Source organism: Pteropus medius, unplaced genomic scaffold (assembly GCF_902729225.1).
Source record: "Pteropus medius unplaced genomic scaffold, Ma_sr-lr_union100, whole genome shotgun sequence".
Taxonomy (NCBI): Eukaryota; Metazoa; Chordata; class Mammalia; order Chiroptera; family Pteropodidae; genus Pteropus; species Pteropus medius.
Window position 1 is genome coordinate 643,567 of NW_024355990.1, and position 18,939 is coordinate 662,505.

An 18,939-nucleotide genomic window follows, 5' to 3' on the forward strand; every position below is an offset into this window, starting at 1 on the left:
CGAGTCGAGACGCAGAGCTGAGCCTCCGCCGGTGCACGTGAGCGCGCGTGGGTGCGAGTGGCCACGTGCGCGCGCAAGTGCCTCTGCCCAGGAAGGCTCCTTTGTTCGAATCACACCAAGCGGTGCCGGGGCAGAGCCCGCTCGCCAGATGGCCGCGCGTCCCCTCCCCGCGGCCGGCTCCAAGGAGCCGTAGGTGCGCCCGCTCGGCCCCGGCCAGGCCCCGGAGGCATCCGCCCGGGTCTCTGCGCCGACCCTGCGAAATGAAACGACCGGACAGCGAGGACCAGGCCCGCTCTGCGATGACCGGCAGTAACCCCCGCGCGGGGCGCGCTCGGCCAGGTCAACGACCGCGCTCGCCCACGGCGGCCGGCTCAGGGCCAGGCCGGCCCATCACCCTATCACCTAGCAACGCCCACTCGCGCGCCGCCATTGGGCCGGCGCGTACGCCCCCGGCCCCCAATTGGCCATAGAGGCGGAACGAGCCACGCCCCCGGCCGGCTCCTCTCAACCCAGACGCGGGGTCGAGCGTAGGCCCGCCCAGAAGTCCGTCTGGCCTCCAGTGTAGCCCCAGTGTGACCCCCCCCAGAGTGACCCAAACACTCCCCGTCCCGTTTCCCCCGCACGCCGCGCACACGTGGCCCCCGCGGCCGCGGAGGCCTGGGGCGGGAGCGCCGTGTGCCCTCGGGGCGGGGAACGGAAATCGGGGGCGGGGGCGATGCGGCACGCCCCGCCCCGGCGCCCCCCCCGCCGGGCGCTCTCCCGCGGAGGGTCGCGGCGGCGGCGGCGGCGGCGGCGCGCGGCATCACCCCACTGGCGGCGGCGCGCCGGGTCCCGGGGCGCAGCCCCGACGCTCATTGGCCTGGGCGGCGCAGCCAAGCTGTCAGCCCATGTGGCGTGTCCGCGCGGGGACGGCCGCGGTTAAATAGAGTCGGCGCCGGCCTAGAGGGAGCCAGAGAGACAGCAGTGGCCCGGCCTCGTCGCCTCTTCCGCGCTCCATCCTCGCTCTCCATCGCCCGCCCGCACTGCCGCCCGCGCCCAGACCAGGTATGAGCGGCGCGGTCGTGGCTGGAGGTCGGGGCTCGGGGGTCGGGGCTGGGTTAGGGGGGCGCCGCGGGCCTGCATCCTCCGGCCTCGGGCGATCACGCATGGTCCGGCGCTCTGGTGGTGAGGGTTCACCCCACGAGGCCCGCCGGGGTCTCGCGGTCCGAGTCCCCATTTGATATGCGAGACCCCGCGGAGGGGCCGGGGCCGGGCGGTGATGGACCAGCGCGCCGCGCCCCAGGCCGGGTGGGACAGGTGGCCGAAGGCGAGGGCCGGACGCCGGAGAGCGCTACGAACAGCCATTTTGGTCTCCGGGTGGGGTGGGCCGGACGGCCGCGGACCCCCGCGGACCCCCGAGCGCCGGTGGGAGCCCCTGCTTCCCGGTGCGCGCCTGGTCTCTCAGCGCCCACAGAGGTCTGCATACGGGTCCGGGCCCCTGAGCCCCTCTGTCCGCAGCACCGCCCTGTCGGGTGCCGAGAGCCAAGGCCCGGCCGACCCCGGGGCCTTTCCAGCTAACCGGAGGGCGGGCAAGAGGGTGGGAGGCGGAGGCGACGCTCGGGAGCCAGGTGGGGACTGGCTTCCCCACCACGTGGGCGCAGCCGGGAGCGGCTCCCGCCGGGCGCGGTGGCGGCGCGGCTCGCTGGCCAGGCCGGGAGCGCTGCGGGGGTCTCCACCCCCCGCCTGGGCCCCGCCGGACTCCGTGTGAATAGCAAGTAGGGGGAGAACAGAGCAGACGCTTTCTGGACGCGGCGGCCGCCCCGCGCTGGTGCCTCTGGGCGGGCAAAGGGCTCTTTATTCAGCACGGGGGAGGGGGCCCCCTCCCTGGCGGGACTGCGGGGACGCCGGGCCACCCAAGGAAGTGGCCACTCTCCTCCACTCTGCCCGTCCTTGCTCAGAGAGACTTGGGAGGGCGAGGCTGGCATGTCCTCGGATCATACACCCCTGGAGGCCCTGGAGCCTTGGCAGAAGTTGCTAGACCCACCGTGGCTTGCTCCCCTCCCTCAAGGGCTGCACAGGAGCCGGGTCCTGGACCCACGAGCCCAGAGTGGTGGGGGTTCCCTCCTCAGGCCTTCCGGGATTGGGGTCTGGGCGGTCAGGCAGGCTGTGTGGAGGTAAGCAAGCAGAGTCTTGAGGCACCTCACCTGCACAAGTGTGTGGCTCTGGGCAGCACCTGCCGGACACCTGACCAGGAAAGGTTCTCCAGGTTGGCCCGCTGTAGGGCAGAACCTTGGCACCCATGGTGCCCCAGCTCGCCCCCTGGGGCCCCAGGCTGGGGCATGGGCCATGGAGGGCAGCCTGGGGTGCCGAGTGCGGGGCGGCCGGTCAGTGAACGTTGGTTCCCTCCCCTCACACCTTTGTCCCGTGTCTCCCCCAGCTGCTCGATTCACTGGGCCAGCTCTTAGCAGGCTGATGGCCAGTGGCCCCAGCGAGCCTGCAGCAGGCTACTGAATGCTGGGCAGGCCCCCGGCAGCAGGGCTGTGGTGCGCTGACCCCAGGCCCAATGAGAAGTGAGGGCCGGCCGGACCAGAGCTGACCCCACATGCACCCAGGGCGTCCCTGCAGGTGGAGGTGGGCAGAAGCCAGGGACAGAGAGAGAGAGCAGCAGGCGGCTTGGGGGCGGAGCTGACTGTGCCCGCCTGCAGGGAGCACCATGGAGGAGGTGGTGGTTGCCGGCATGTCCGGGAAGCTGCCCGAGTCTGACAACTTGGAGGAATTCTGGGCCAACCTCATCGGCGGCGTGGACATGGTGACAGACAATGACAGGCGGTGGAAGCCCGGTGAGTGGGCAGCCTGCTCAGGGGGTCCTTCTTGCTGCCCGGGGCCGCCCGGGCTGGGAGGGGCTGGGCTCTGGGCTCCGGGCTCCGGGCTCCGGGCTCCGGTCTCAGGAGGCGTGGAGGGTCGTCCTGGCGTGCGTCTTGGCCTATTTTGCAGTTAAGGTAGGTGGCCTGCCAGGGTCCCAGAGCTGCAGGACAGGGCCAAGGAGAGGCCCGGTGGGCGAGCACTCCGCCAGCCACTACTGGCCCACATGTTCCGAGGCACATGGGCACCGGGTTCTCTCTGGAGAAGCCGGTTTGACGCAGTCACGCCCAGCAGGCCCCTCTGCCGGGGCCTGATGTGTAGGGTGTGAGTCAGCGAGGTGGTGCCCGGCCCGGAGGCAGGCCGGGCAGAAGATCTGCAGCCAGGACAACGGTGGCCTGAAGGAGGGCGCTGTGCTGTGGGGCCACCGCACACGGGTGCCCAGTGGAGTCTGTCCTCGGAAGTGGGGCTGGAGTCAAAGTTGGCCACACACTGCCAAGTGGTGCCCAGGCCAGGCAGCACTGCCCACCCTCCGGGGGGCGGGGGTGCGCAGGCCCCGTCTCAGCAGCCCCCTGCCCGCCCATGCCCACAGGGCTCTACGGCCTGCCCCGGCGCTCCGGCAAGCTGAAGGACCTGTCCAAGTTTGACGCTACCTTCTTTGGGGTCCACGCCAAGCAGGCGCACACCATGGACCCTCAGCTTCGCCTGCTGCTGGAGGTCGCCTACGAGGCCATCGTGGACGCAGGTGGGTCATTGGGAGGCCATGGGCAACTTGGGGCCACAGTGTGACAGCAGTGTTCTCACTATTTTGCTCCTAAAAGCGGTGACGTTCAGAGTGTAGCTGAACAGAGACGATGGGGGCAGCGGGGGCTTAGGAGATGTGGCCCCTTGGGCAGGGCGGGGTGTCACAGTCTCACCAGGTGTCCTGGGCCAGCCCTGAAGCCCCGGCTTGCTTCCTCCCTGTCGGATGGCTGACTTTGGGGTGAGGGCCAGTTCCGGGCCCCCGGGACTCCTGCCCTCCCCTCTACCCACCCCTGGCTTGTATCTGGCCAGGAGGCAGCGGTCCCTTGTCTTGGGGCACTGTCCTTGCTGCCTGTGGGGAGCAGTGGCTGGCTGGCCCTATGAGGACCTTGGGGTCAACATTAAGCATGACAGGGCTATGGACATGCACCCCTCTCAGGAGTAGGGAGGGGAGGTGAGCAGGCCCTGTGGCCTCCCCAGCCGGTGGCGGTGGACACCTTCCCACTGCCCAGGCCCCAAACAGAGACCTTGGAGGCCGCTGCCTGGGGGCTGGCCAGAGTCCCTCCCTCTTTGACGTTTGGACACTCGGCCTTTGTCTCCTCCTGTCTTATCTCTCCCATCCCGGGGCAGCCGCCCTTGGGGCCTGGGTGCCCATTGGCCTTTTGGGCTGGCCAGACCCTGCTGGCAACACTAGGGGCCAGGGGAGTAGCCTGGGACAATGCTGCCCTCTGTCTTCAGCACTGGCTGTCTCTGGCCACTGCCTGACCCAGAGCCTAGAGCCCTACCTGGCACCACCTTCCTGTACCCGCCACCCCACCCCCCGCCCTAGTTCCTTGTGACCTGGTTACCTGTCCGCTCTTGCACCACCTGGACTGGCCAGGCTCTGCTCACTCTGCCTGGCCCTGCTCAGACCTCTAGTTAGGTGAAGATGGAGCTCCCTCCTCCCAGCTGTGGAGGCCTCCCCCCGAGAGCCAGGTGGTGGGCAGTGTGTGGCCCAGTGGGCCCAGCCGCTGAGTCTGACTGCCACCTCCTAGGCATCAACCCGGCCTCGCTCCGAGGGACACACACTGGCGTCTGGGTCGGCGTAAGCGGCTCTGAGGCTTCAGAGGCTCTGAGCCGAGACCCCGAGACCCTCCTGGGCTACAGCATGGTGGGCTGCCAGCGGGCTATGATGGCCAACCGCCTCTCCTTCTTCTTCGACTTCAAAGGTGGGTGCCCGCGGGGAGCCTCCCCTCCCCCCAGGAAGGCCGCGGGCCTGGGCTCACGGCCCCGCCCCGTGTTCCGCCTGCAGGGCCCAGCCTTGCCCTGGACACGGCCTGCTCGTCCAGCCTGGTGGCCCTGCACAACGCCTACCAGGCCATCCGCAGTGGCGAGTGCCCGGCGGCGCTGGTGGCGGGCATCAACGTGCTACTCAAGCCCCACACGTCCGTGCAGTTCATGAAGCTGGGCATGCTCAGTGCGGACGGCACCTGCAAGTCCTTCGACGACAAGGGTGAGGCCGCGGACGGGCGGGGGGCCACCGGGCAGCACCCCTACCCCGGCCTCACAGGACACCACCCGGCTTGGGGTCCACCCAGCCCCTGAATCCACAGTGCTCTCTGCCCTCAGGGGACGGCTACTGCCGCGCAGAGGCTGTGGTGGCCGTCCTGCTGACCAAGAAGTCCCTGGCCCGGCGGATGTACGCCACCATCCTGAACACTGGCACCAACACGGATGGCTTCAAGGAGCAAGGTGGGCTGGCTGGAGCGGGCGGGGGGCCGCAGCCGGGGGCCGGCAGGCGAGGTGCTGAGGCCGCCCTCCCACAGGTGTGACGTTCCCCTCGGGAGAGGCTCAGGAGGAGCTCATCCGCTCCCTGTACCCAGCGGCCGGGGTGGACCCTGCCTCCCTCGAGTACATCGAAGCCCACGGCACGGGCACCAAGGTGAGGCTTGCCCTGACCCCACCTGCCCCCCATGCCTGAGCTGCCAGGCACCCTGACCTGTGTCCTCTCCAGGTGGGCGACCCCCAGGAGCTGAACGGCATCGTCCGAGCCCTGTGTGCCACCCGCAAGGACCCTCTGCTCGTGGGCTCCACCAAGTCTAACATGGGGCACCCAGAGCCTGCCTCGGGGCTAGCAGCGCTGGCCAAGGTGGGTGGGGTGCCTCCCGGGGTCTTCCCGGGGTGCTCGCCGGGTGGAGGCAGAATCCCCACGGGTTGTGCGGCAGGCGCCAGCCTCCGAGGCCCAGGACACAGGGCGTGAGCATGGCTGGGTCCCTGCCCTGGTTTGGCGGGTCAGACGTCCTGCTGCCTGCCTGCCTGCCCTGCCTGGGGCGGGGGTGGAAATGGCTGGAGTGGCCCGTGGGGGGACCAGGCAGCCATCACCGGAAGGCCGGGCTGCCACCATTCAGGCTCCTGGCTTTTGGGGTCTTCTTGTGCTGCAGACCCCTTCGGCAACCCGAGCCACCTGTTTGCAGCTCTCGCCTGGGGACCTGGCTGGGGTCTGGCTGAGGGCCCACAGCCACTCGCTCATTCTGGGGAGGGGGAAGGGGCTTGCGGCTTGTTGGTCGGCCCCCTACAGTGTGACCTCGGGGACTTCAGACTGCACCTCGCCCACAGGTGCTGCTGTCCCTGGAAAACGGCGTCTGGGCCCCCAACCTGCACTTCCGCAACCCGAACCCCGAGATCCCGGCGCTGCAGGATGGGCGGCTGCAGGTGGTGGACCGGCCCCAGCCGGTCCGCGGGGGCAACGTGGCCATCAACTCCTTCGGCTTCGGCGGCTCCAACGTGCACGTCATCCTGCAGCCCAACCGGTGCCCGCCCGCGGCGCCCGCCCCGCACGCCGCCCTGCCCCGCCTGCTGCTGGCCAGCGGGCGCACCCCCGAGGCCGTGCAGGCCCTGCTGGAGCAGGGCCACCGGCACAGCCAGAACCTGGCCTTCGTGAGCATGCTCAATGACATCGCAGTCGCCACCCCCAGCGCCATGCCCTTCCGTGGCTGCACCACGCTGGGCGGGGAGGATGGCGGCCGGGAGGTTCAGCAGGTGCCCACGGGCCAGCGCCCGCTGTGGTTCATCTTTTCCGGTGAGTTCCACCCCCAGGCTGTCCCGGGGCGTGGGCGTTCGGGTCGCTGGCTGCACCTCTGAACGCCTGTCTCTGGCACAGGGATGGGCTCGCAGTGGCGGGGCATGGGGCTCAGCCTCATGCGCCTGGCCGGCTTCCGGGACTCCATCCTCCGCAGCGACAAGACCTTGAAGCCTTTGGGCCTGCAGGTGTCGGAGCTGCTACTGAGCACCGACGAGGCCACCTTCGATGACACCGTTAACACCTTCGTGAGCCTGACCACCATCCAGGTGTGCCCTCGGGGGCCGGGGCTGGGATGCCTGGTGGAGGGAGAGGGGTGCGGACCTGGCGGGCAGTCGAGCATGGGCTGCTGGCCCCCGCACCGATGTGTTCCTGTGCCCCCAGATTGCCCTTGTAGATCTGCTGACGTCCATGGGCCTGAAGCCAGATGGCATCATCGGGCACTCCCTTGGGGAGGTGGCCTGCGGCTATGCTGACGGCTGCCTCTCTCATGAGGAGAGCGTCCTCTGTGCCTACTGGAGAGGCCAGTGCATCAAAGAGAGTAGCATCCCTCCAGGAGCCATGGCGGCTGTGGGTAGGTGCTACCCGGGCTCCCCGCCCCACTCCACCCTGGGGCCTCAGGCTCTACCTAGGAGAGACAGAAGCAGGGGCCTGGGGACAGCTTGCCAGCCACCATCCTCAAACACAGCCGTGTGGCCTTCCTGTGCCTGGGGGCCTTAGTGCCTGGCACGCTCACCCACGGGCATCACGGCAAAGGTCAGTGTGGTTTTCACAGGGTCCTGAGCTGAACTCACGTGAGGACAAGAACCCACAGGACTTTGGATAAAGTCAGGGTATCGGGGGGACTCGTCCTGGCTGCTCCCGTCCACTGGCGCTGGCCCCGACGGGCTGGGGGGCAGGCGGACGGCCTGAGGGCCTGGCGGGGCGTGAGGCCGAGGCCTCGACTGGGCAGAGTGGCCTGGGGTGCTGTGGTAATGACACCTTTGTGGGGAAAGCGCCTCGTAAAGGTGCAGCTCCGCGGCGGTCATTACCGGTCCCGGTCGCCGGGGCCCCCTCTGAGGCCGCCTCCGCCCACAGGCTTGTCCTGGGAAGAATGCCGGCAGCGCTGCCCCCCTGGCATCGTGCCCGCCTGCCACAACTCCGAGGACACAGTGACCGTCTCGGGACCTCAGGTGGGGGCCACGAGGCAAGGCCTCGTCCCCAGTCCCCTCCCCCAGCCTCGGAGCGAGCTCTGCCCGGGCCGGTGCGCAGCCCAGCCCATCAGCCAGCCCCGACCCTCACCCCTAGGCCGCGATGTCCAAGTTCGTGGCCCAGCTGAAGCAGGAGGGTGTGTTCGCCAAGGAGGTGCGGACGGGTGGCCTGGCCTTCCACTCCTACTTCATGCAGGACATCGCGCCCTCGCTGCTGCAGACGCTCAAGAAGGTGGGCCCGCGCCCCACAGGGCCACCGGGGGGCCGCCCGAGCACCCGGCCTGACCCCGCGGGTCCTGTGCACAGGTGATCCGGCAGCCGCGGCCCCGCTCTGCGCGCTGGCTCAGCACGAGCATCCCCGAGGCCCAGTGGCAGAGCAGCCTGGCCCGCACCTGCTCGGCCGAATACCACGTGAACAACCTGGTAAGCCCCGTGCTGTTCCAGGAGGCGCTGTACCACGTGCCCGAGAATGCCGTGGTGCTGGAGGTCAGCCCCCACGCCCTGCTGCAGGTGAGTGCCGGCGGGGCGGCGGGGGCGGGGGACGCAGAGAAGTCGGGGGACTGGTCAGGGAATGCCCGGCCCGGCTGTGCCCTCGCAGGCCGTCCTGAAGAGGGGCCTCCGGTCCAGCTGCACCGTCATCCCCCTGATGAAGAAGGAGCACCCGGACAACCTGCAGTTCTTCCTCACCAACGTGGGCCGGGCCCACCTGGCAGGGTAGGTCCACGCCCCGCTCGGCCCCCGGGGCGGTCCCTGGCACTTCTCCTGGGTGAGGGAAGGTGTGGCCTCGAGACCGTCCCCAGGATAGGCGCCAGTGGGTGCTGAGCCACTGTCACAGCAGTCCCCGGGCCTTAGGACAGATGGTGAGGGTCGGGTAGGACCGAGGCACCTCCCGAGGCCGGCTGTGCCCCTGACCCTCCTCCTCCCCGCCCCCTGCCCCCAGCATCAACATCAACGCCAATGGCCTATTCCCACCCGTGGAGTTCCCAGCTGCCCGGGGGGTTCCCCTCATCTCCCCCCACATCAAGTGGGACCACAGAGAGACTTGGGACGTCCCCACTGCGAAGGACTTCCCCAGCAGCTCCAGCGGTGGGGGAGCCACGGTCTACAACATCGGTGAGCCGGGCGTGGGTCGGAGGGCGGGTGCTGCCCCCCGCGCCTGAGGCGCCAGCACTGAGACCTGTGTCACGCAGACACCAGCACGGAGTCCCCCGACCACTACCTGGTGGACCACTGCATTGACGGCCGCGTCATCTTTCCCGCCACTGGCTACCTGTGCCTGGTCTGGAAAACTCTGGCACACGCCCTGGACCAGAACGTGGAGCAGATGCCCGTGGTTTTTGAGGATGTGACGCTGCACCAGGCCACCATCCTGCCCAAGACAGGTGAGGCGGGGTGACTGAGGGCTGCGGGGGGTGCCGACGGCTGCCGGCTGCCGCTGACTCTGACCCGCCGCCCGCAGAGATCGTGGCCCTGGAGGTGCGGCTCCTGGAGGCCTCCCGTGCCTTCGAGGTCTCCGACAAAGGCAACCTGATAGTGAGCGGTGAGCGGGCGCCCGGGGCTGCAGCATCCCCAGGGGAGGTGGGGGGGCCCCCGGCTCCCGGCTCCCAGCTCGGCTCTGCCCACCCTGAGGCCTTCCTGCCGTGCCCACTGTCTGCAGGGAAGGTGTACCAGTGGGAGGACCCCGACCCCAAGCTCTTCGACAGCCAGGGTGGCCTGGCTCCAGAGGCGCCGACAGGCCCAGAGGCAACGTCCCGCCTGGCCCCGGGGGACGTGTACAAGGAGCTGCGGCTGTGTGGCTACGACTATGGCCCCCAGTTCCAGGGCATCCACGAGGCCAGCTTTGAAGGTGGGGTCCCAACCCGGTGTCCTGGCCGGGTGCGGGGAGGGCCGTCGTAGGTGTGGGCGCCCCAGGGGTGGCCTGACCCAGCTGAGCTGGCCCCCTCTCCCGTAGGCAACACAGGCAAGCTCCTGTGGAGGGACAACTGGGTGGCCTTCCTGGACAGCATGCTGCAGATATCCATCCTGGGCACCACCCAGCGCAGCCTGCGCCTGCCCACCCGCATCGCCGCCGTGCACATCGACCCCGCCACCCACCGGCAGAAGGTGTACGCCCTGCAGCGCGAGACGCAAGGTAGCCCGGCCCCTGCACGCTCTGCATCCCACACTGGCCCTGCACCGGGCACTGCCCCCGCTCACCCTCTGTCCCTGCAGTGGTCGACGTGGTGGTGGACAGGTGTCTACAGAGCACGGTGGCCGGGGGCGTTCTCATCTCGCGGCTGCACTCCTCGGTGGCCCCGAGGCGGCAGCACGACCAGTCGCCCACCCTGGAGAAGTTCTGCTTCACGCCGCACCTGGAGGCCCGGTGCCTGGTCGAGAGCGCGGCCCTGCAGGAGGAGCTGCAGCTGTGCCGGGGTGAGGCCCGCCCCCGGGGCCCGTGCTGCCTGCGCACCCCCCGCCTACTCGCGGGGCCCCCTGGGAGCCCCCCAAGCCCTGCACCCCCAGCAGAGCTGGTGCCAGCTACTGCCTTGCCCTTTCCTGGTGGCCGTCCCCCAGAGGGGACCCAGTGCTCCAAGGTGACAGACTCGGTGCCTCCTAGCTGCTCGCCCACCAGCAGCGTCTGCAGGGCCAAACCCTGCAGGTGGTCCTCTGCAGAAGGCTCACACCTGTGCTGGTGGGCAGGGACCTTGGGGGGCCGTCAGGGTCCTCAGGGCACCGACCCCACCTCTGTGCCCTCTCAGCCTTTGAGGGCGCAGCAGCCTCTGCTCTGGGCTCACCCAGCAGTCCCGATGGCAGACGCCACTTCCTTGCCACAGACTGTACGGCCCGCTTCACTGTCCACCTGTTGGCTTGTGCGATGGGCAGGGCTGGGCGGCAGGCCCCAGGGAGACAAGCTGCGTGGGTCCTGGTCAGCCCCATGTCCCTGCCACAATTGTTGCTCCTGCCCGGGGGCGGGGAGCGCTGCCAAGCCGAGGTCTCCCCCTAGTGTCTGTCACCCCATCCCCCAGGGTTGGCGCGAGCACTGCAGACCAAGATGGCCCAACAGGGACTGAAGATGCTGGTGCCCGGGTTGGATGGGGCCCAGGCCCCCCGGGAGCCCCCGAAACAGGGCCTGGCCCGGCTGCTGGCGGCCGCCTGCCAGCTCCAGCTCAACGGCAACCTGCAGCTGGAGCTGGGGCAGGTGCTGGCACAGGAGAGGGCCCTGTTGCATGCGGACCCCCTGCTCTGTGGCCTCCTGGATGCGCCGGCGCTCAAGGCCTGCGTGGACACCGTGCTGGAGAACATGGTCAACTTCCGGATGAAGGTGGTGGAGGTGGGTGCCGAGCAGGCGCAGCGGGCCCAGACCGGAGTGCACTGGAGTCCCTCCCTGAACGCTGGGGGAGAGGGCGCGGGGGCGGGCCGAGTGGGGTCCAGGGTGCTGCGGACGGCACTGGCGGCTAGATCTTTCCGGCAGACGTTCACCCAGCCTGGGCTGGGACATCTGCCACGGTGGCAGACAGTCCAGGACCGTTTTCCTCCCTAGGTGCTGGCTGGTGACGGCCACCTGTACTCCCGCATCCCGGCCCTGCTCCGCATCCATCCCATGCTGCAGCTGGACTACACAGCCACCGACCGCCACCCGCAGGCCCTGGAGTCTGTCCAGGCCAAGCTGCAGCAGCATGGCGTGGCCCAGGGCCAGTGGGACCCCGCAGGCCCCACCCCCAGCGGCCTGGGCCCGGCAGACCTCCTGGTATGCAACTGCTGCATCTCCAGCCTCGGGGACGTGGCCACGGCCCTCAGCAACATGGCGGCCACCCTCAAGGATGGTGGCTTCCTGCTGCTGCACACCCTGCTCAGAGGACACCCCCTCGGAGACACGGTCGCCTTCCTGACCTGCCCCGAGCCGCAGCCGGGAGGGCAGAGCCTCCTGAGCCAGGTGCAGGGGAGAGGCAAGGCCTGGGGGAGGGGCCGGGGGGCCAGCCAGGCCCTGACCCCAGCTGGCTGTCACACAGGATGAGTGGGAGAGCATGTTTGCCAAGACGTCTCTGCGCCTGGTGGCCCAGAAGAAATCTTTCTACGGCTCCGTGCTCTTCCTGTGCCGCCGGCTGGCCCCTCCGGAGAGCCCCATCTTCCTGCCTGTGGAAGACACCAGCTTCCAATGGGTGGACCCGCTGAAGGTCAGTCCCCAGCCAACCGACGCGCAGGCCTGGGGGCCCTCGCAGGAGCCAACCCTTCCTTCGTCCCGCAGGACATTCTCTCCGCTGCCTCCTCCCAGCCTGTGTGGCTGACCGCAGTCGGCTGCAGCACCTCGGGTGTCGTGGGCATGGTCAACTGTCTTCGCAAGGAGCCCGGCGGGCACCGGGTCCGGTGAGAGGCACCGCCGAGCACTGCGTTCCCTCCCCCCTCCCCCTCTCCCGTCCAGCCTCCTCACCACTCTGCCCGCCCACAGGTGCATCCTGCTGTCCAACCTCAGCAGCACGTCCCCCGTCCCCAAGATGGACCCGAGCTCCCCAGAGCTGCAGAAGGTGCTGCAGGGGGACCTGGTGATGAACGTCTACCGGGACGGGGCCTGGGGGGCCTTCCGCTTCTTCTTGCTGGAGCGTGGTGAGCGCCCACCAGGCTCCTTGCCGTGCAGCTGGGTGTGGAGGGGACAGGGCTCCACCAGGGTCTCAGGTGGCCCCATGGCAGCCTCACGTCCTGTCACCCCAGACCAGCCGGAGGAGCAGACGGAACATGCCTTCGTCAACGTCCTCGTCCGAGGGGACCTCTCCTCCATCCGCTGGGTTTGCTCCCCGCTGCGCCACGCCCTAGCCCCCCGCCCCGGCTCTCGCCTCTGCACCACCTACTACGCCTCCCTCAACTTCCGGGACATCATGCTGGCCACGGGCAAGCTGTCCCCTGACGCCATCCCAGGTGCGGGCAGCGTGCGGCGGGGCAGGGGGAGGGGGGTGGCGGGGTCTTGCCATGGCGCTTGGGGTCCAGGAGGCCCCCGTGCCTCAGCCGCCATCTGCCCCCAGGGAAATGGGTCAACCGGGACTGCATGCTGGGCATGGAGTTTTCCGGCCGTGACGCCAGCGGCAAGCGCGTGATGGGGCTGGTGCCCGCCGAAGGCCTGGCCACCTCCGTCATGCTCTCTCAGGACTTCCTGTGGGACGTGCCCTCCAGCTGGTGAGTCAGCCAGGCAGCGAGCCTGGGCCCCCGCACGGACGCGAGGGGAGTCGGGCCTGAGCTGACCTGCGCACTGCCTGCAGGACCCTGGAGGAGGCGGCCTCGGTCCCTGTCGTCTACACCACCGCCTACTACTCGCTGGTGGTGCGCGGGCGCATACAGCGCGGGGAGACAGTGCTGATCCACTCGGGCTCGGGCGGCGTGGGCCAGGCCGCCATCGCCATTGCCCTCAGCCTGGGCTGTCGCGTCTTCACCACCGTGGGTAAGCCGGCCAGCCCTTCCCGGAGCCCGGGGCTACCCGGCTGACCCTGCAGCCTGGCTCACCGGCGCGGGCCTCTCGCCCACCAGGCTCAGCCGAAAAACGGGCGTACCTCCAGGCCCGGTTCCCCCAGCTCAATGACACCAGCTTCGCCAACTCGCGGGACACGTCCTTCGAGCAGCACGTGCTACGGCACACAGATGGTAAAGGTGCGTGGCCCAAGGACCCCCACCGGTCCCCGGACCCTCATCACCCAACGCCTGCTCTCCTACCCCGGGTCCCCACCTCGGTGGCCGAGCTAGAGGAGCCCTGGCCCGGCCCAGGAAAGAGTCTGGCCCTCGGGGCTGGTGCTGGCAGTTGGGCCGTGGCCGGGACCACACGGGCTCTCTTGTTCCCTTGCCAGGCGTGGACCTGGTGTTGAACTCCTTGGCGGAGGAGAAGCTGCAAGCCAGCGTGCGGTGCCTGGCCCAGCACGGCCGCTTCCTGGAAATCGGCAAATTTGACCTTTCCAACAACCACCCGCTGGGTGAGGCGCGGCCAGCGGCTGGAGGGGAGGCGCATGGGCCGGGGCACGGCGGGGTCCGGGAGTGCTAAGCCCTCCGCCCTGCGCCGACACAGGCATGGCCATCTTCCTGAAGAACGTGACCTTCCACGGGATCCTGCTGGATGCGCTCTTTGACGAGGCCAGCAGCAGCTGGCAGGAGGTGGCGGCCCTGCTGCGGGCGGGCATCCGGGATGGCGTGGTGCGGCCCCTCAAGTGCACCGTGTTCCCCAAGACCCAGGTGGAGGACGCCTTCCGCTACATGGCCCAGGGCAAGCACATTGGCAAAGTCGTTGTCCAGGTGAGGGGGCGCCCCGGGCACCCCGGGCTCTGGCCCCGCGGGCGGTGCGTGAGTGGGGTGCCGCCTGTGCCGTAGGTGCGCGAGGAGGAGCAGGAGACTGTGGTGCGGGGGCCCAAGCCCACCCTGATGCCGGCCATATCCAAGACCTTCTGCCCGGCACACAAGAGCTACATCATCACGGGCGGCCTGGGTGGCTTCGGCCTTGAGCTGGCCCACTGGCTTGTGCAGCGAGGAGCCCAGAAGCTCGTGCTGACCTCCCGCTCTGGAATCCGCACAGGTCAGTGGGCGTGAGGGCCCAGGGGGCAGCAGGAGGGACGCCTGGCAGGCCCCAGCCCAGCGAGCCCCAAGGGCACCCCAGCCGAGCGTCCGGAACCCCAGTCTGCCCGACCCCACCACCCTGTGTCCTGCAGGCTACCAGGCCAAGCAGGTCCGCGAGTGGAAGCGCCAGGGCGTGCACGTGCTCTTGTCCACCAGCAACGCTGTCTCTCTGGAGGGGGCCCGGAGCCTCATTGCCGAGGCCACGCAGCTCGGGCCTGTTGGCGGTATCTTCAACCTGGCCATGGTGAGTGCAGTGCAGAAGGGGCTGGTGTGGCCACCCAGGGCGAGTGCCCTCGCCAGCCCCCTGGAGCCCCGCGGCCGGGGCAGGAGCTGAGCACCCCTCGCCCCCAGGTCCTGAGAGACGCCATGCTGGAAAACCAGACCCCCGAGCTATTCCAGGACGTCAGCAAGCCCAAGTACAGTGGCATGCTGAACTTGGACAGGTGGGTGCCCAGCCCACGCGCGTAGAGGGGAGTGGCTGCTGGTCCCCTCCCACTGCCCCCGTGCCTCCCCGACAGGGCACTGCCACCGACTTCCAAGGCCCAGGCTCCGTCAGGGTTGGCGCCAGGGGCCCGGGCAGGCAGACGCGGCCCCGCCCAGGGTGTGACTCCATCGCCCACAGGGTGACCCGGGAGGCGTGCCCTGAGCTGGACTACTTCGTGGCCTTCTCCTCCGTGAGCTGCGGGCGCGGCAACGCGGGCCAGACCAACTACGGCTTTGCCAACTCCACCATGGAGCGCATATGCGAGCAGCGCCGGCACGATGGCCTCCCAGGTGCCTGCTGCCCGCCCGCCCCTGGCCCGCCCCGGCCGCCGGCCGCCCGCCGCCCACTCACCCCCGCCCTCCGTGCCCACAGGCCTCAGTGTGCAGTGGGGCGCCATCGGCGACGTGGGCGTCGTGCTGGAGACCATGGGCAGCAACGACACGGTCGTGAGCGGCACGCTGCCCCAGCGCATCGCATCCTGCCTGAACGTGCTGGATCTCTTCCTGAGCCTGCCCTACCCTGTCCTGAGCAGCTTCGTGCTGGCCGAGGAGACGGCCACAGGCCACAGAGACGGCGATGGCCAGCAAGACCTGGTGAAGGCCGTGGCGCACATCCTGGGTGAGGGAGCACGCTGTGCCCGGGCCGCGGTCGGTCTCCCTGGCTCTGCTACCGGGAGGGAGAGGTGCAGGGCCTGTGGAGCAGGGTAAGGGCTGCGTGCCAGAGCCACGGGGCTCGGCCATCCCCTGAAGCCACTCCACTCCCCTCCTGATGGCTGACCGAGCGCCTCTCCCCAGGCATCCGGGACCTGGCCACGGTCAACATGGACAGCTCACTGGTGGACCTGGGTCTGGACTCGCTCATGGGCGTGGAGGTGCGGCAGATCTTGGAGCGGGAGCACGACCTGGTCGTGTCCCTGCGCGACATCCGGCAGCTCACGCTGCGGAAGCTGCAGGAGCTGTCGTCACAGGCCAACAGTGCGTGCGGGACGGGAGTCCCAGGGCGGCCTCTCCAGGGTCTGGGCATGTGTCCCAGAAGCAGATGACCTAGGGGCAGCTGGCCCCCACACCAAGGCTTGTCGTTCAGCCCTCCCTGAACGCTCGGCGGGTCCCAGTACCCATGCCCCACTCCCGACCAGGCCAGCAGCAGCCCGAGTCAGGTGTGAGTGCGTGTGCACTCACATGTCCATCTGTGTGCGGGTGTCCTGTGCACCCTGGCCCTCCTCAGCATCTGCTCCTCCTCACAGACCTGGACGCCCCCACACCCAAGACCAGCCCTGCCAAACAGCAGACCCAGGTGAACCTGAGCACCCTGCTGGTGAACCCTGAGGGCCCCACCTTGATAAGGCTCAACTCGGTACAGAGCTCCGAGCGGCCGCTGTTCCTCGTGCACCCCATCGAGGGCTCCATCGCAGTCTTCCACGGCCTGGCCACCAAGCTCAGCGTCCCCACCTATGGCCTGCAGTGCACCCAAGGTACAGCAGGGTCTTGTGGGGGCTGCTCTCCCATGAGACGGGGTGACGGGCCTGCCTGCGGGGTGCCCGGCCACCCGCCTACAGCTATGCCTCTCGCCACCCGCAGCTGCACCCCTGGACAGCATCCAGAGCCTGGCCGCCTACTACATCAAGTGCATCAGGCAGGTGCAGCCTGAGGGGCCCTATCGCATTGCCGGCTACTCCTACGGGGCCTGCGTGGCCTTCGAGATGTGCTCGCAGCTGCAGGCCCAGCAGAGCCCCGCCCCCGCGCACAACAGCCTCTTCCTGTTCGACGGCTCGCACAGCTTTGTGCTAGCGCACACGCAGGTGAGCCCGGCACCCTGGCCCTGGCCCCGGCCCCGCCCCGGCCCCGGCCCCGGCCCGGCTACCGGCTGCAGTGTCCCCTCCTCCCTTTGCAGAGCTTCCGGGCGAAGATGACGCCCAACTGCGAGAAGGAGTTAGAGACCCAGGCCATGTTCGTCTTCCTGCAGCAGTTCACGGATGTGGAGTACAGCAAGGTGGGGCCCGGGGCCGGGGCGGGGGGGGCCCGCACGTCGCCGGGGCGCAGGCGCTCAGAGTCCCGTCCCGCAGGTGGCGCAGGCGCTGCAGCCTCTGGCGGACCTGGAGGCCCGCGTGGCGGCCACGGCAGACATGATCCTGCAGAGCCACGCCAGCCTGGACTGCCAGGCCCTGGTCTTTGCCGCGCGCTCCTTCTACCACAAACTGCGTGCGGCCGAGCAGTACAAGCCGCGGGCCACCTACCACGGCAACGTGACCCTGCTGCGCGCCAAGGTGGGCAGCACGCACAGCGAGGGCCTGGGCGCCGACTACAACCTGTCGCAGGTGTGCGACGGCCGGGTGTCTGTGCACATCATCGAGGGCAACCACCGCACGCTGCTGGAGGGCCAAGGCCTGGAGACCATCCTCGGCGTCATCCACAGCTCCCTGGCCGAGCCTCGTGTCAGCGTGCGGGAGGGCTAGCCGTCCCTGGGGCCGGGAGGGTCCTGCAGGTGGGACCCCAGCCCGCACCCTGCACCACTGCCTGTGGCCACCCGCTAGAAGTAGGACTGACCCTACACCCCCCCCCACCCCGCCCCGCCGTGGCCACCCCCGCACGACCACCTCGGCCTCACCTCCCACGTGGACATGGGATGGGACCTCGCCGCCGCCTCGGAGACCTGCCCTGGTCTGTGAAGAGTACGCCGGGCCGCAGGCTGCGAGCCCACCAGCCTGGGGTGCCACGTAGGGCCCGCGCAGCCCCCTCGTCTTGGTTTGGATTCTATTTATTGCGTCGCCGGGAGCCACGGCAGACACGTGGCCCGGTGGAGCGGGCAGCCCCTGAGCCCGGCCCGGCCGTGATGCAGGCCTGTGCAGCGGAGCAGCGGGCGCTGGGCACCCACCCGTGTTCTCTTATGTGTTTTACAAGAAACATGATTCGAATGGCTGCTCAGATTTTGGAATTTATTAGAGCTGTCAGTTCAAAGAATCTTGTCTGGGCCTGTTTCATTTCCACACCAGCCGGTAGAAACACTGCTGAGCTGGGGCCTTTCACAGGGAAGGCTCCCCCTGACCAGCCGCCGGCGGCAGCAGCCCTGTCACGGCCAAGGCCTGGGGGCCTGGAGGGGCCCCTCTGCTCCCCACTTCCCTCCAGCCTGATTCCCAGGCATGCAGGAGGGAGAGTGGCAGCGGCCCACCGCAGGAAGCAGTCTGGACAAGCCCTGGCGGCTGCAGGCCAACTGCAGGGGTGCGGGGCAGTGCCACCAACAACCAGAAGACAGGTGCCCATTCTAGGAGGTGCATCTGAAGGAGTCAGCTGGCAGCGACTGTAGGCACCCAGGCATCTCCTGCCAGAACTAATTCCTTAGGGAGACCTTGGGTCTGCTCCCCAGGCCTTCGGCTGATTGAGGGCCTCCTGTCCACATTATCAAGAATGATCTCTAGTTGAGGGCAGCCAGTTGGAGGTGAACCACATGGCAAAGTACCTTCATAGCAACACCTAGACTAGCGTTTGCAAAACTGGCCAAGTTCAGTGTGAGACTGACCATCATGACGGTTTAGGCAAAGAGGGCCCATGAGGAGCCTGAGAGCCAGGGCGCCGGTGGGTACTGCTGGAAAGGGGGCCTCTGGGTGGACAGGGGGCGGTGAGCTGCAGCATGGAGAGCTGCAAGGTCCAGGACCAAACACGGGGTGGGGCCTTCCACACAAACGGAGGACACAACTCCGTCTAGAGCAAGGGAACAACCTACAAGTCTGCAAGACCAAAACCCGATAGAGACATTACGGGAACTACCAGGAGCCATCATGGTGTTAGGTGCAGGTTCTGAACAAAATCTTAGCAGACAGCATCGTGCACTATATTAAAGGGTAATACATCACGACCGAATGGGGTTTATCCTAGGAAAGCAAAGTTGCTCGACGTTCAGGCAGCGGTCAATATAATTCACCATATTAATGGTCAGAAAATGACCATGTCAGCGGACGCAAGAGGCAGCATCTCTTGCACAGACGCACAAATGCCAACACAACCACACGTGGCAGTCGCCCAGGACTAGCGGGCACCTTCCTCAGCCCGACGAAGGGAGAACATGCAGCC

General features: G+C 68.6%; 1 protein-coding gene across 2 annotated transcripts; it reads left to right on the plus strand.

The window, feature by feature from the left end:
* Positions 1 to 893: 893 nt before the first annotated feature.
* FASN (fatty acid synthase) lies at positions 894 to 17,832 on the plus strand. Of its 2 annotated transcripts, none has more exons than XM_039859797.1 (42): positions 894 to 1,044; positions 2,685 to 2,819; positions 3,431 to 3,583; positions 4,614 to 4,787; positions 4,871 to 5,071; positions 5,188 to 5,310; positions 5,385 to 5,500; positions 5,573 to 5,707; positions 6,175 to 6,637; positions 6,719 to 6,906; positions 7,022 to 7,211; positions 7,715 to 7,809; positions 7,925 to 8,059; positions 8,134 to 8,337; positions 8,426 to 8,541; positions 8,768 to 8,940; positions 9,018 to 9,209; positions 9,287 to 9,367; positions 9,485 to 9,673; positions 9,779 to 9,958; positions 10,039 to 10,239; positions 10,833 to 11,137; positions 11,348 to 11,740; positions 11,817 to 11,981; positions 12,053 to 12,171; positions 12,254 to 12,408; positions 12,514 to 12,717; positions 12,822 to 12,972; positions 13,056 to 13,234; positions 13,321 to 13,440; positions 13,635 to 13,757; positions 13,850 to 14,073; positions 14,149 to 14,350; positions 14,484 to 14,635; positions 14,743 to 14,834; positions 15,014 to 15,165; positions 15,248 to 15,493; positions 15,670 to 15,849; positions 16,119 to 16,346; positions 16,453 to 16,673; positions 16,766 to 16,864; positions 16,938 to 17,832. In XM_039859797.1, the coding sequence occupies exons 2-42, from the start codon at positions 2,693 to 2,695 to the stop codon at positions 17,325 to 17,327; spliced, it is 7,536 nt and encodes a 2,511-aa protein (XP_039715731.1). In that variant the 5' UTR covers positions 894 to 1,044; positions 2,685 to 2,692; the 3' UTR covers positions 17,328 to 17,832. The 2 variants fall into 2 exon arrangements, with proteins under 2 accessions (XP_039715731.1, XP_039715732.1); XM_039859798.1 differs by having other exon boundaries at positions 920 to 1,044; positions 2,605 to 2,819; positions 16,938 to 17,327.
* Positions 17,833 to 18,939: the final 1,107 nt, after the last annotated feature.

Bases quoted from the DNA above. Each gene is read 5' to 3' on its own strand.
- FASN (XM_039859797.1), top strand. From the start codon at position 2,693: ATGGAGGAGGTGGTGGTTGCCGGCATGTCCGGGAAGCTGCCCGAGTCT. The intron at 15,494-15,669 runs GTGAGGGAGCAC...GCCTCTCCCCAG, and splicing joins GGCCGTGGCGCACATCCTGG to GCATCCGGGACCTGGCCACG. The intron at 16,674-16,765 runs GTGAGCCCGGCA...CTCCCTTTGCAG, and splicing joins TTGTGCTAGCGCACACGCAG to AGCTTCCGGGCGAAGATGAC.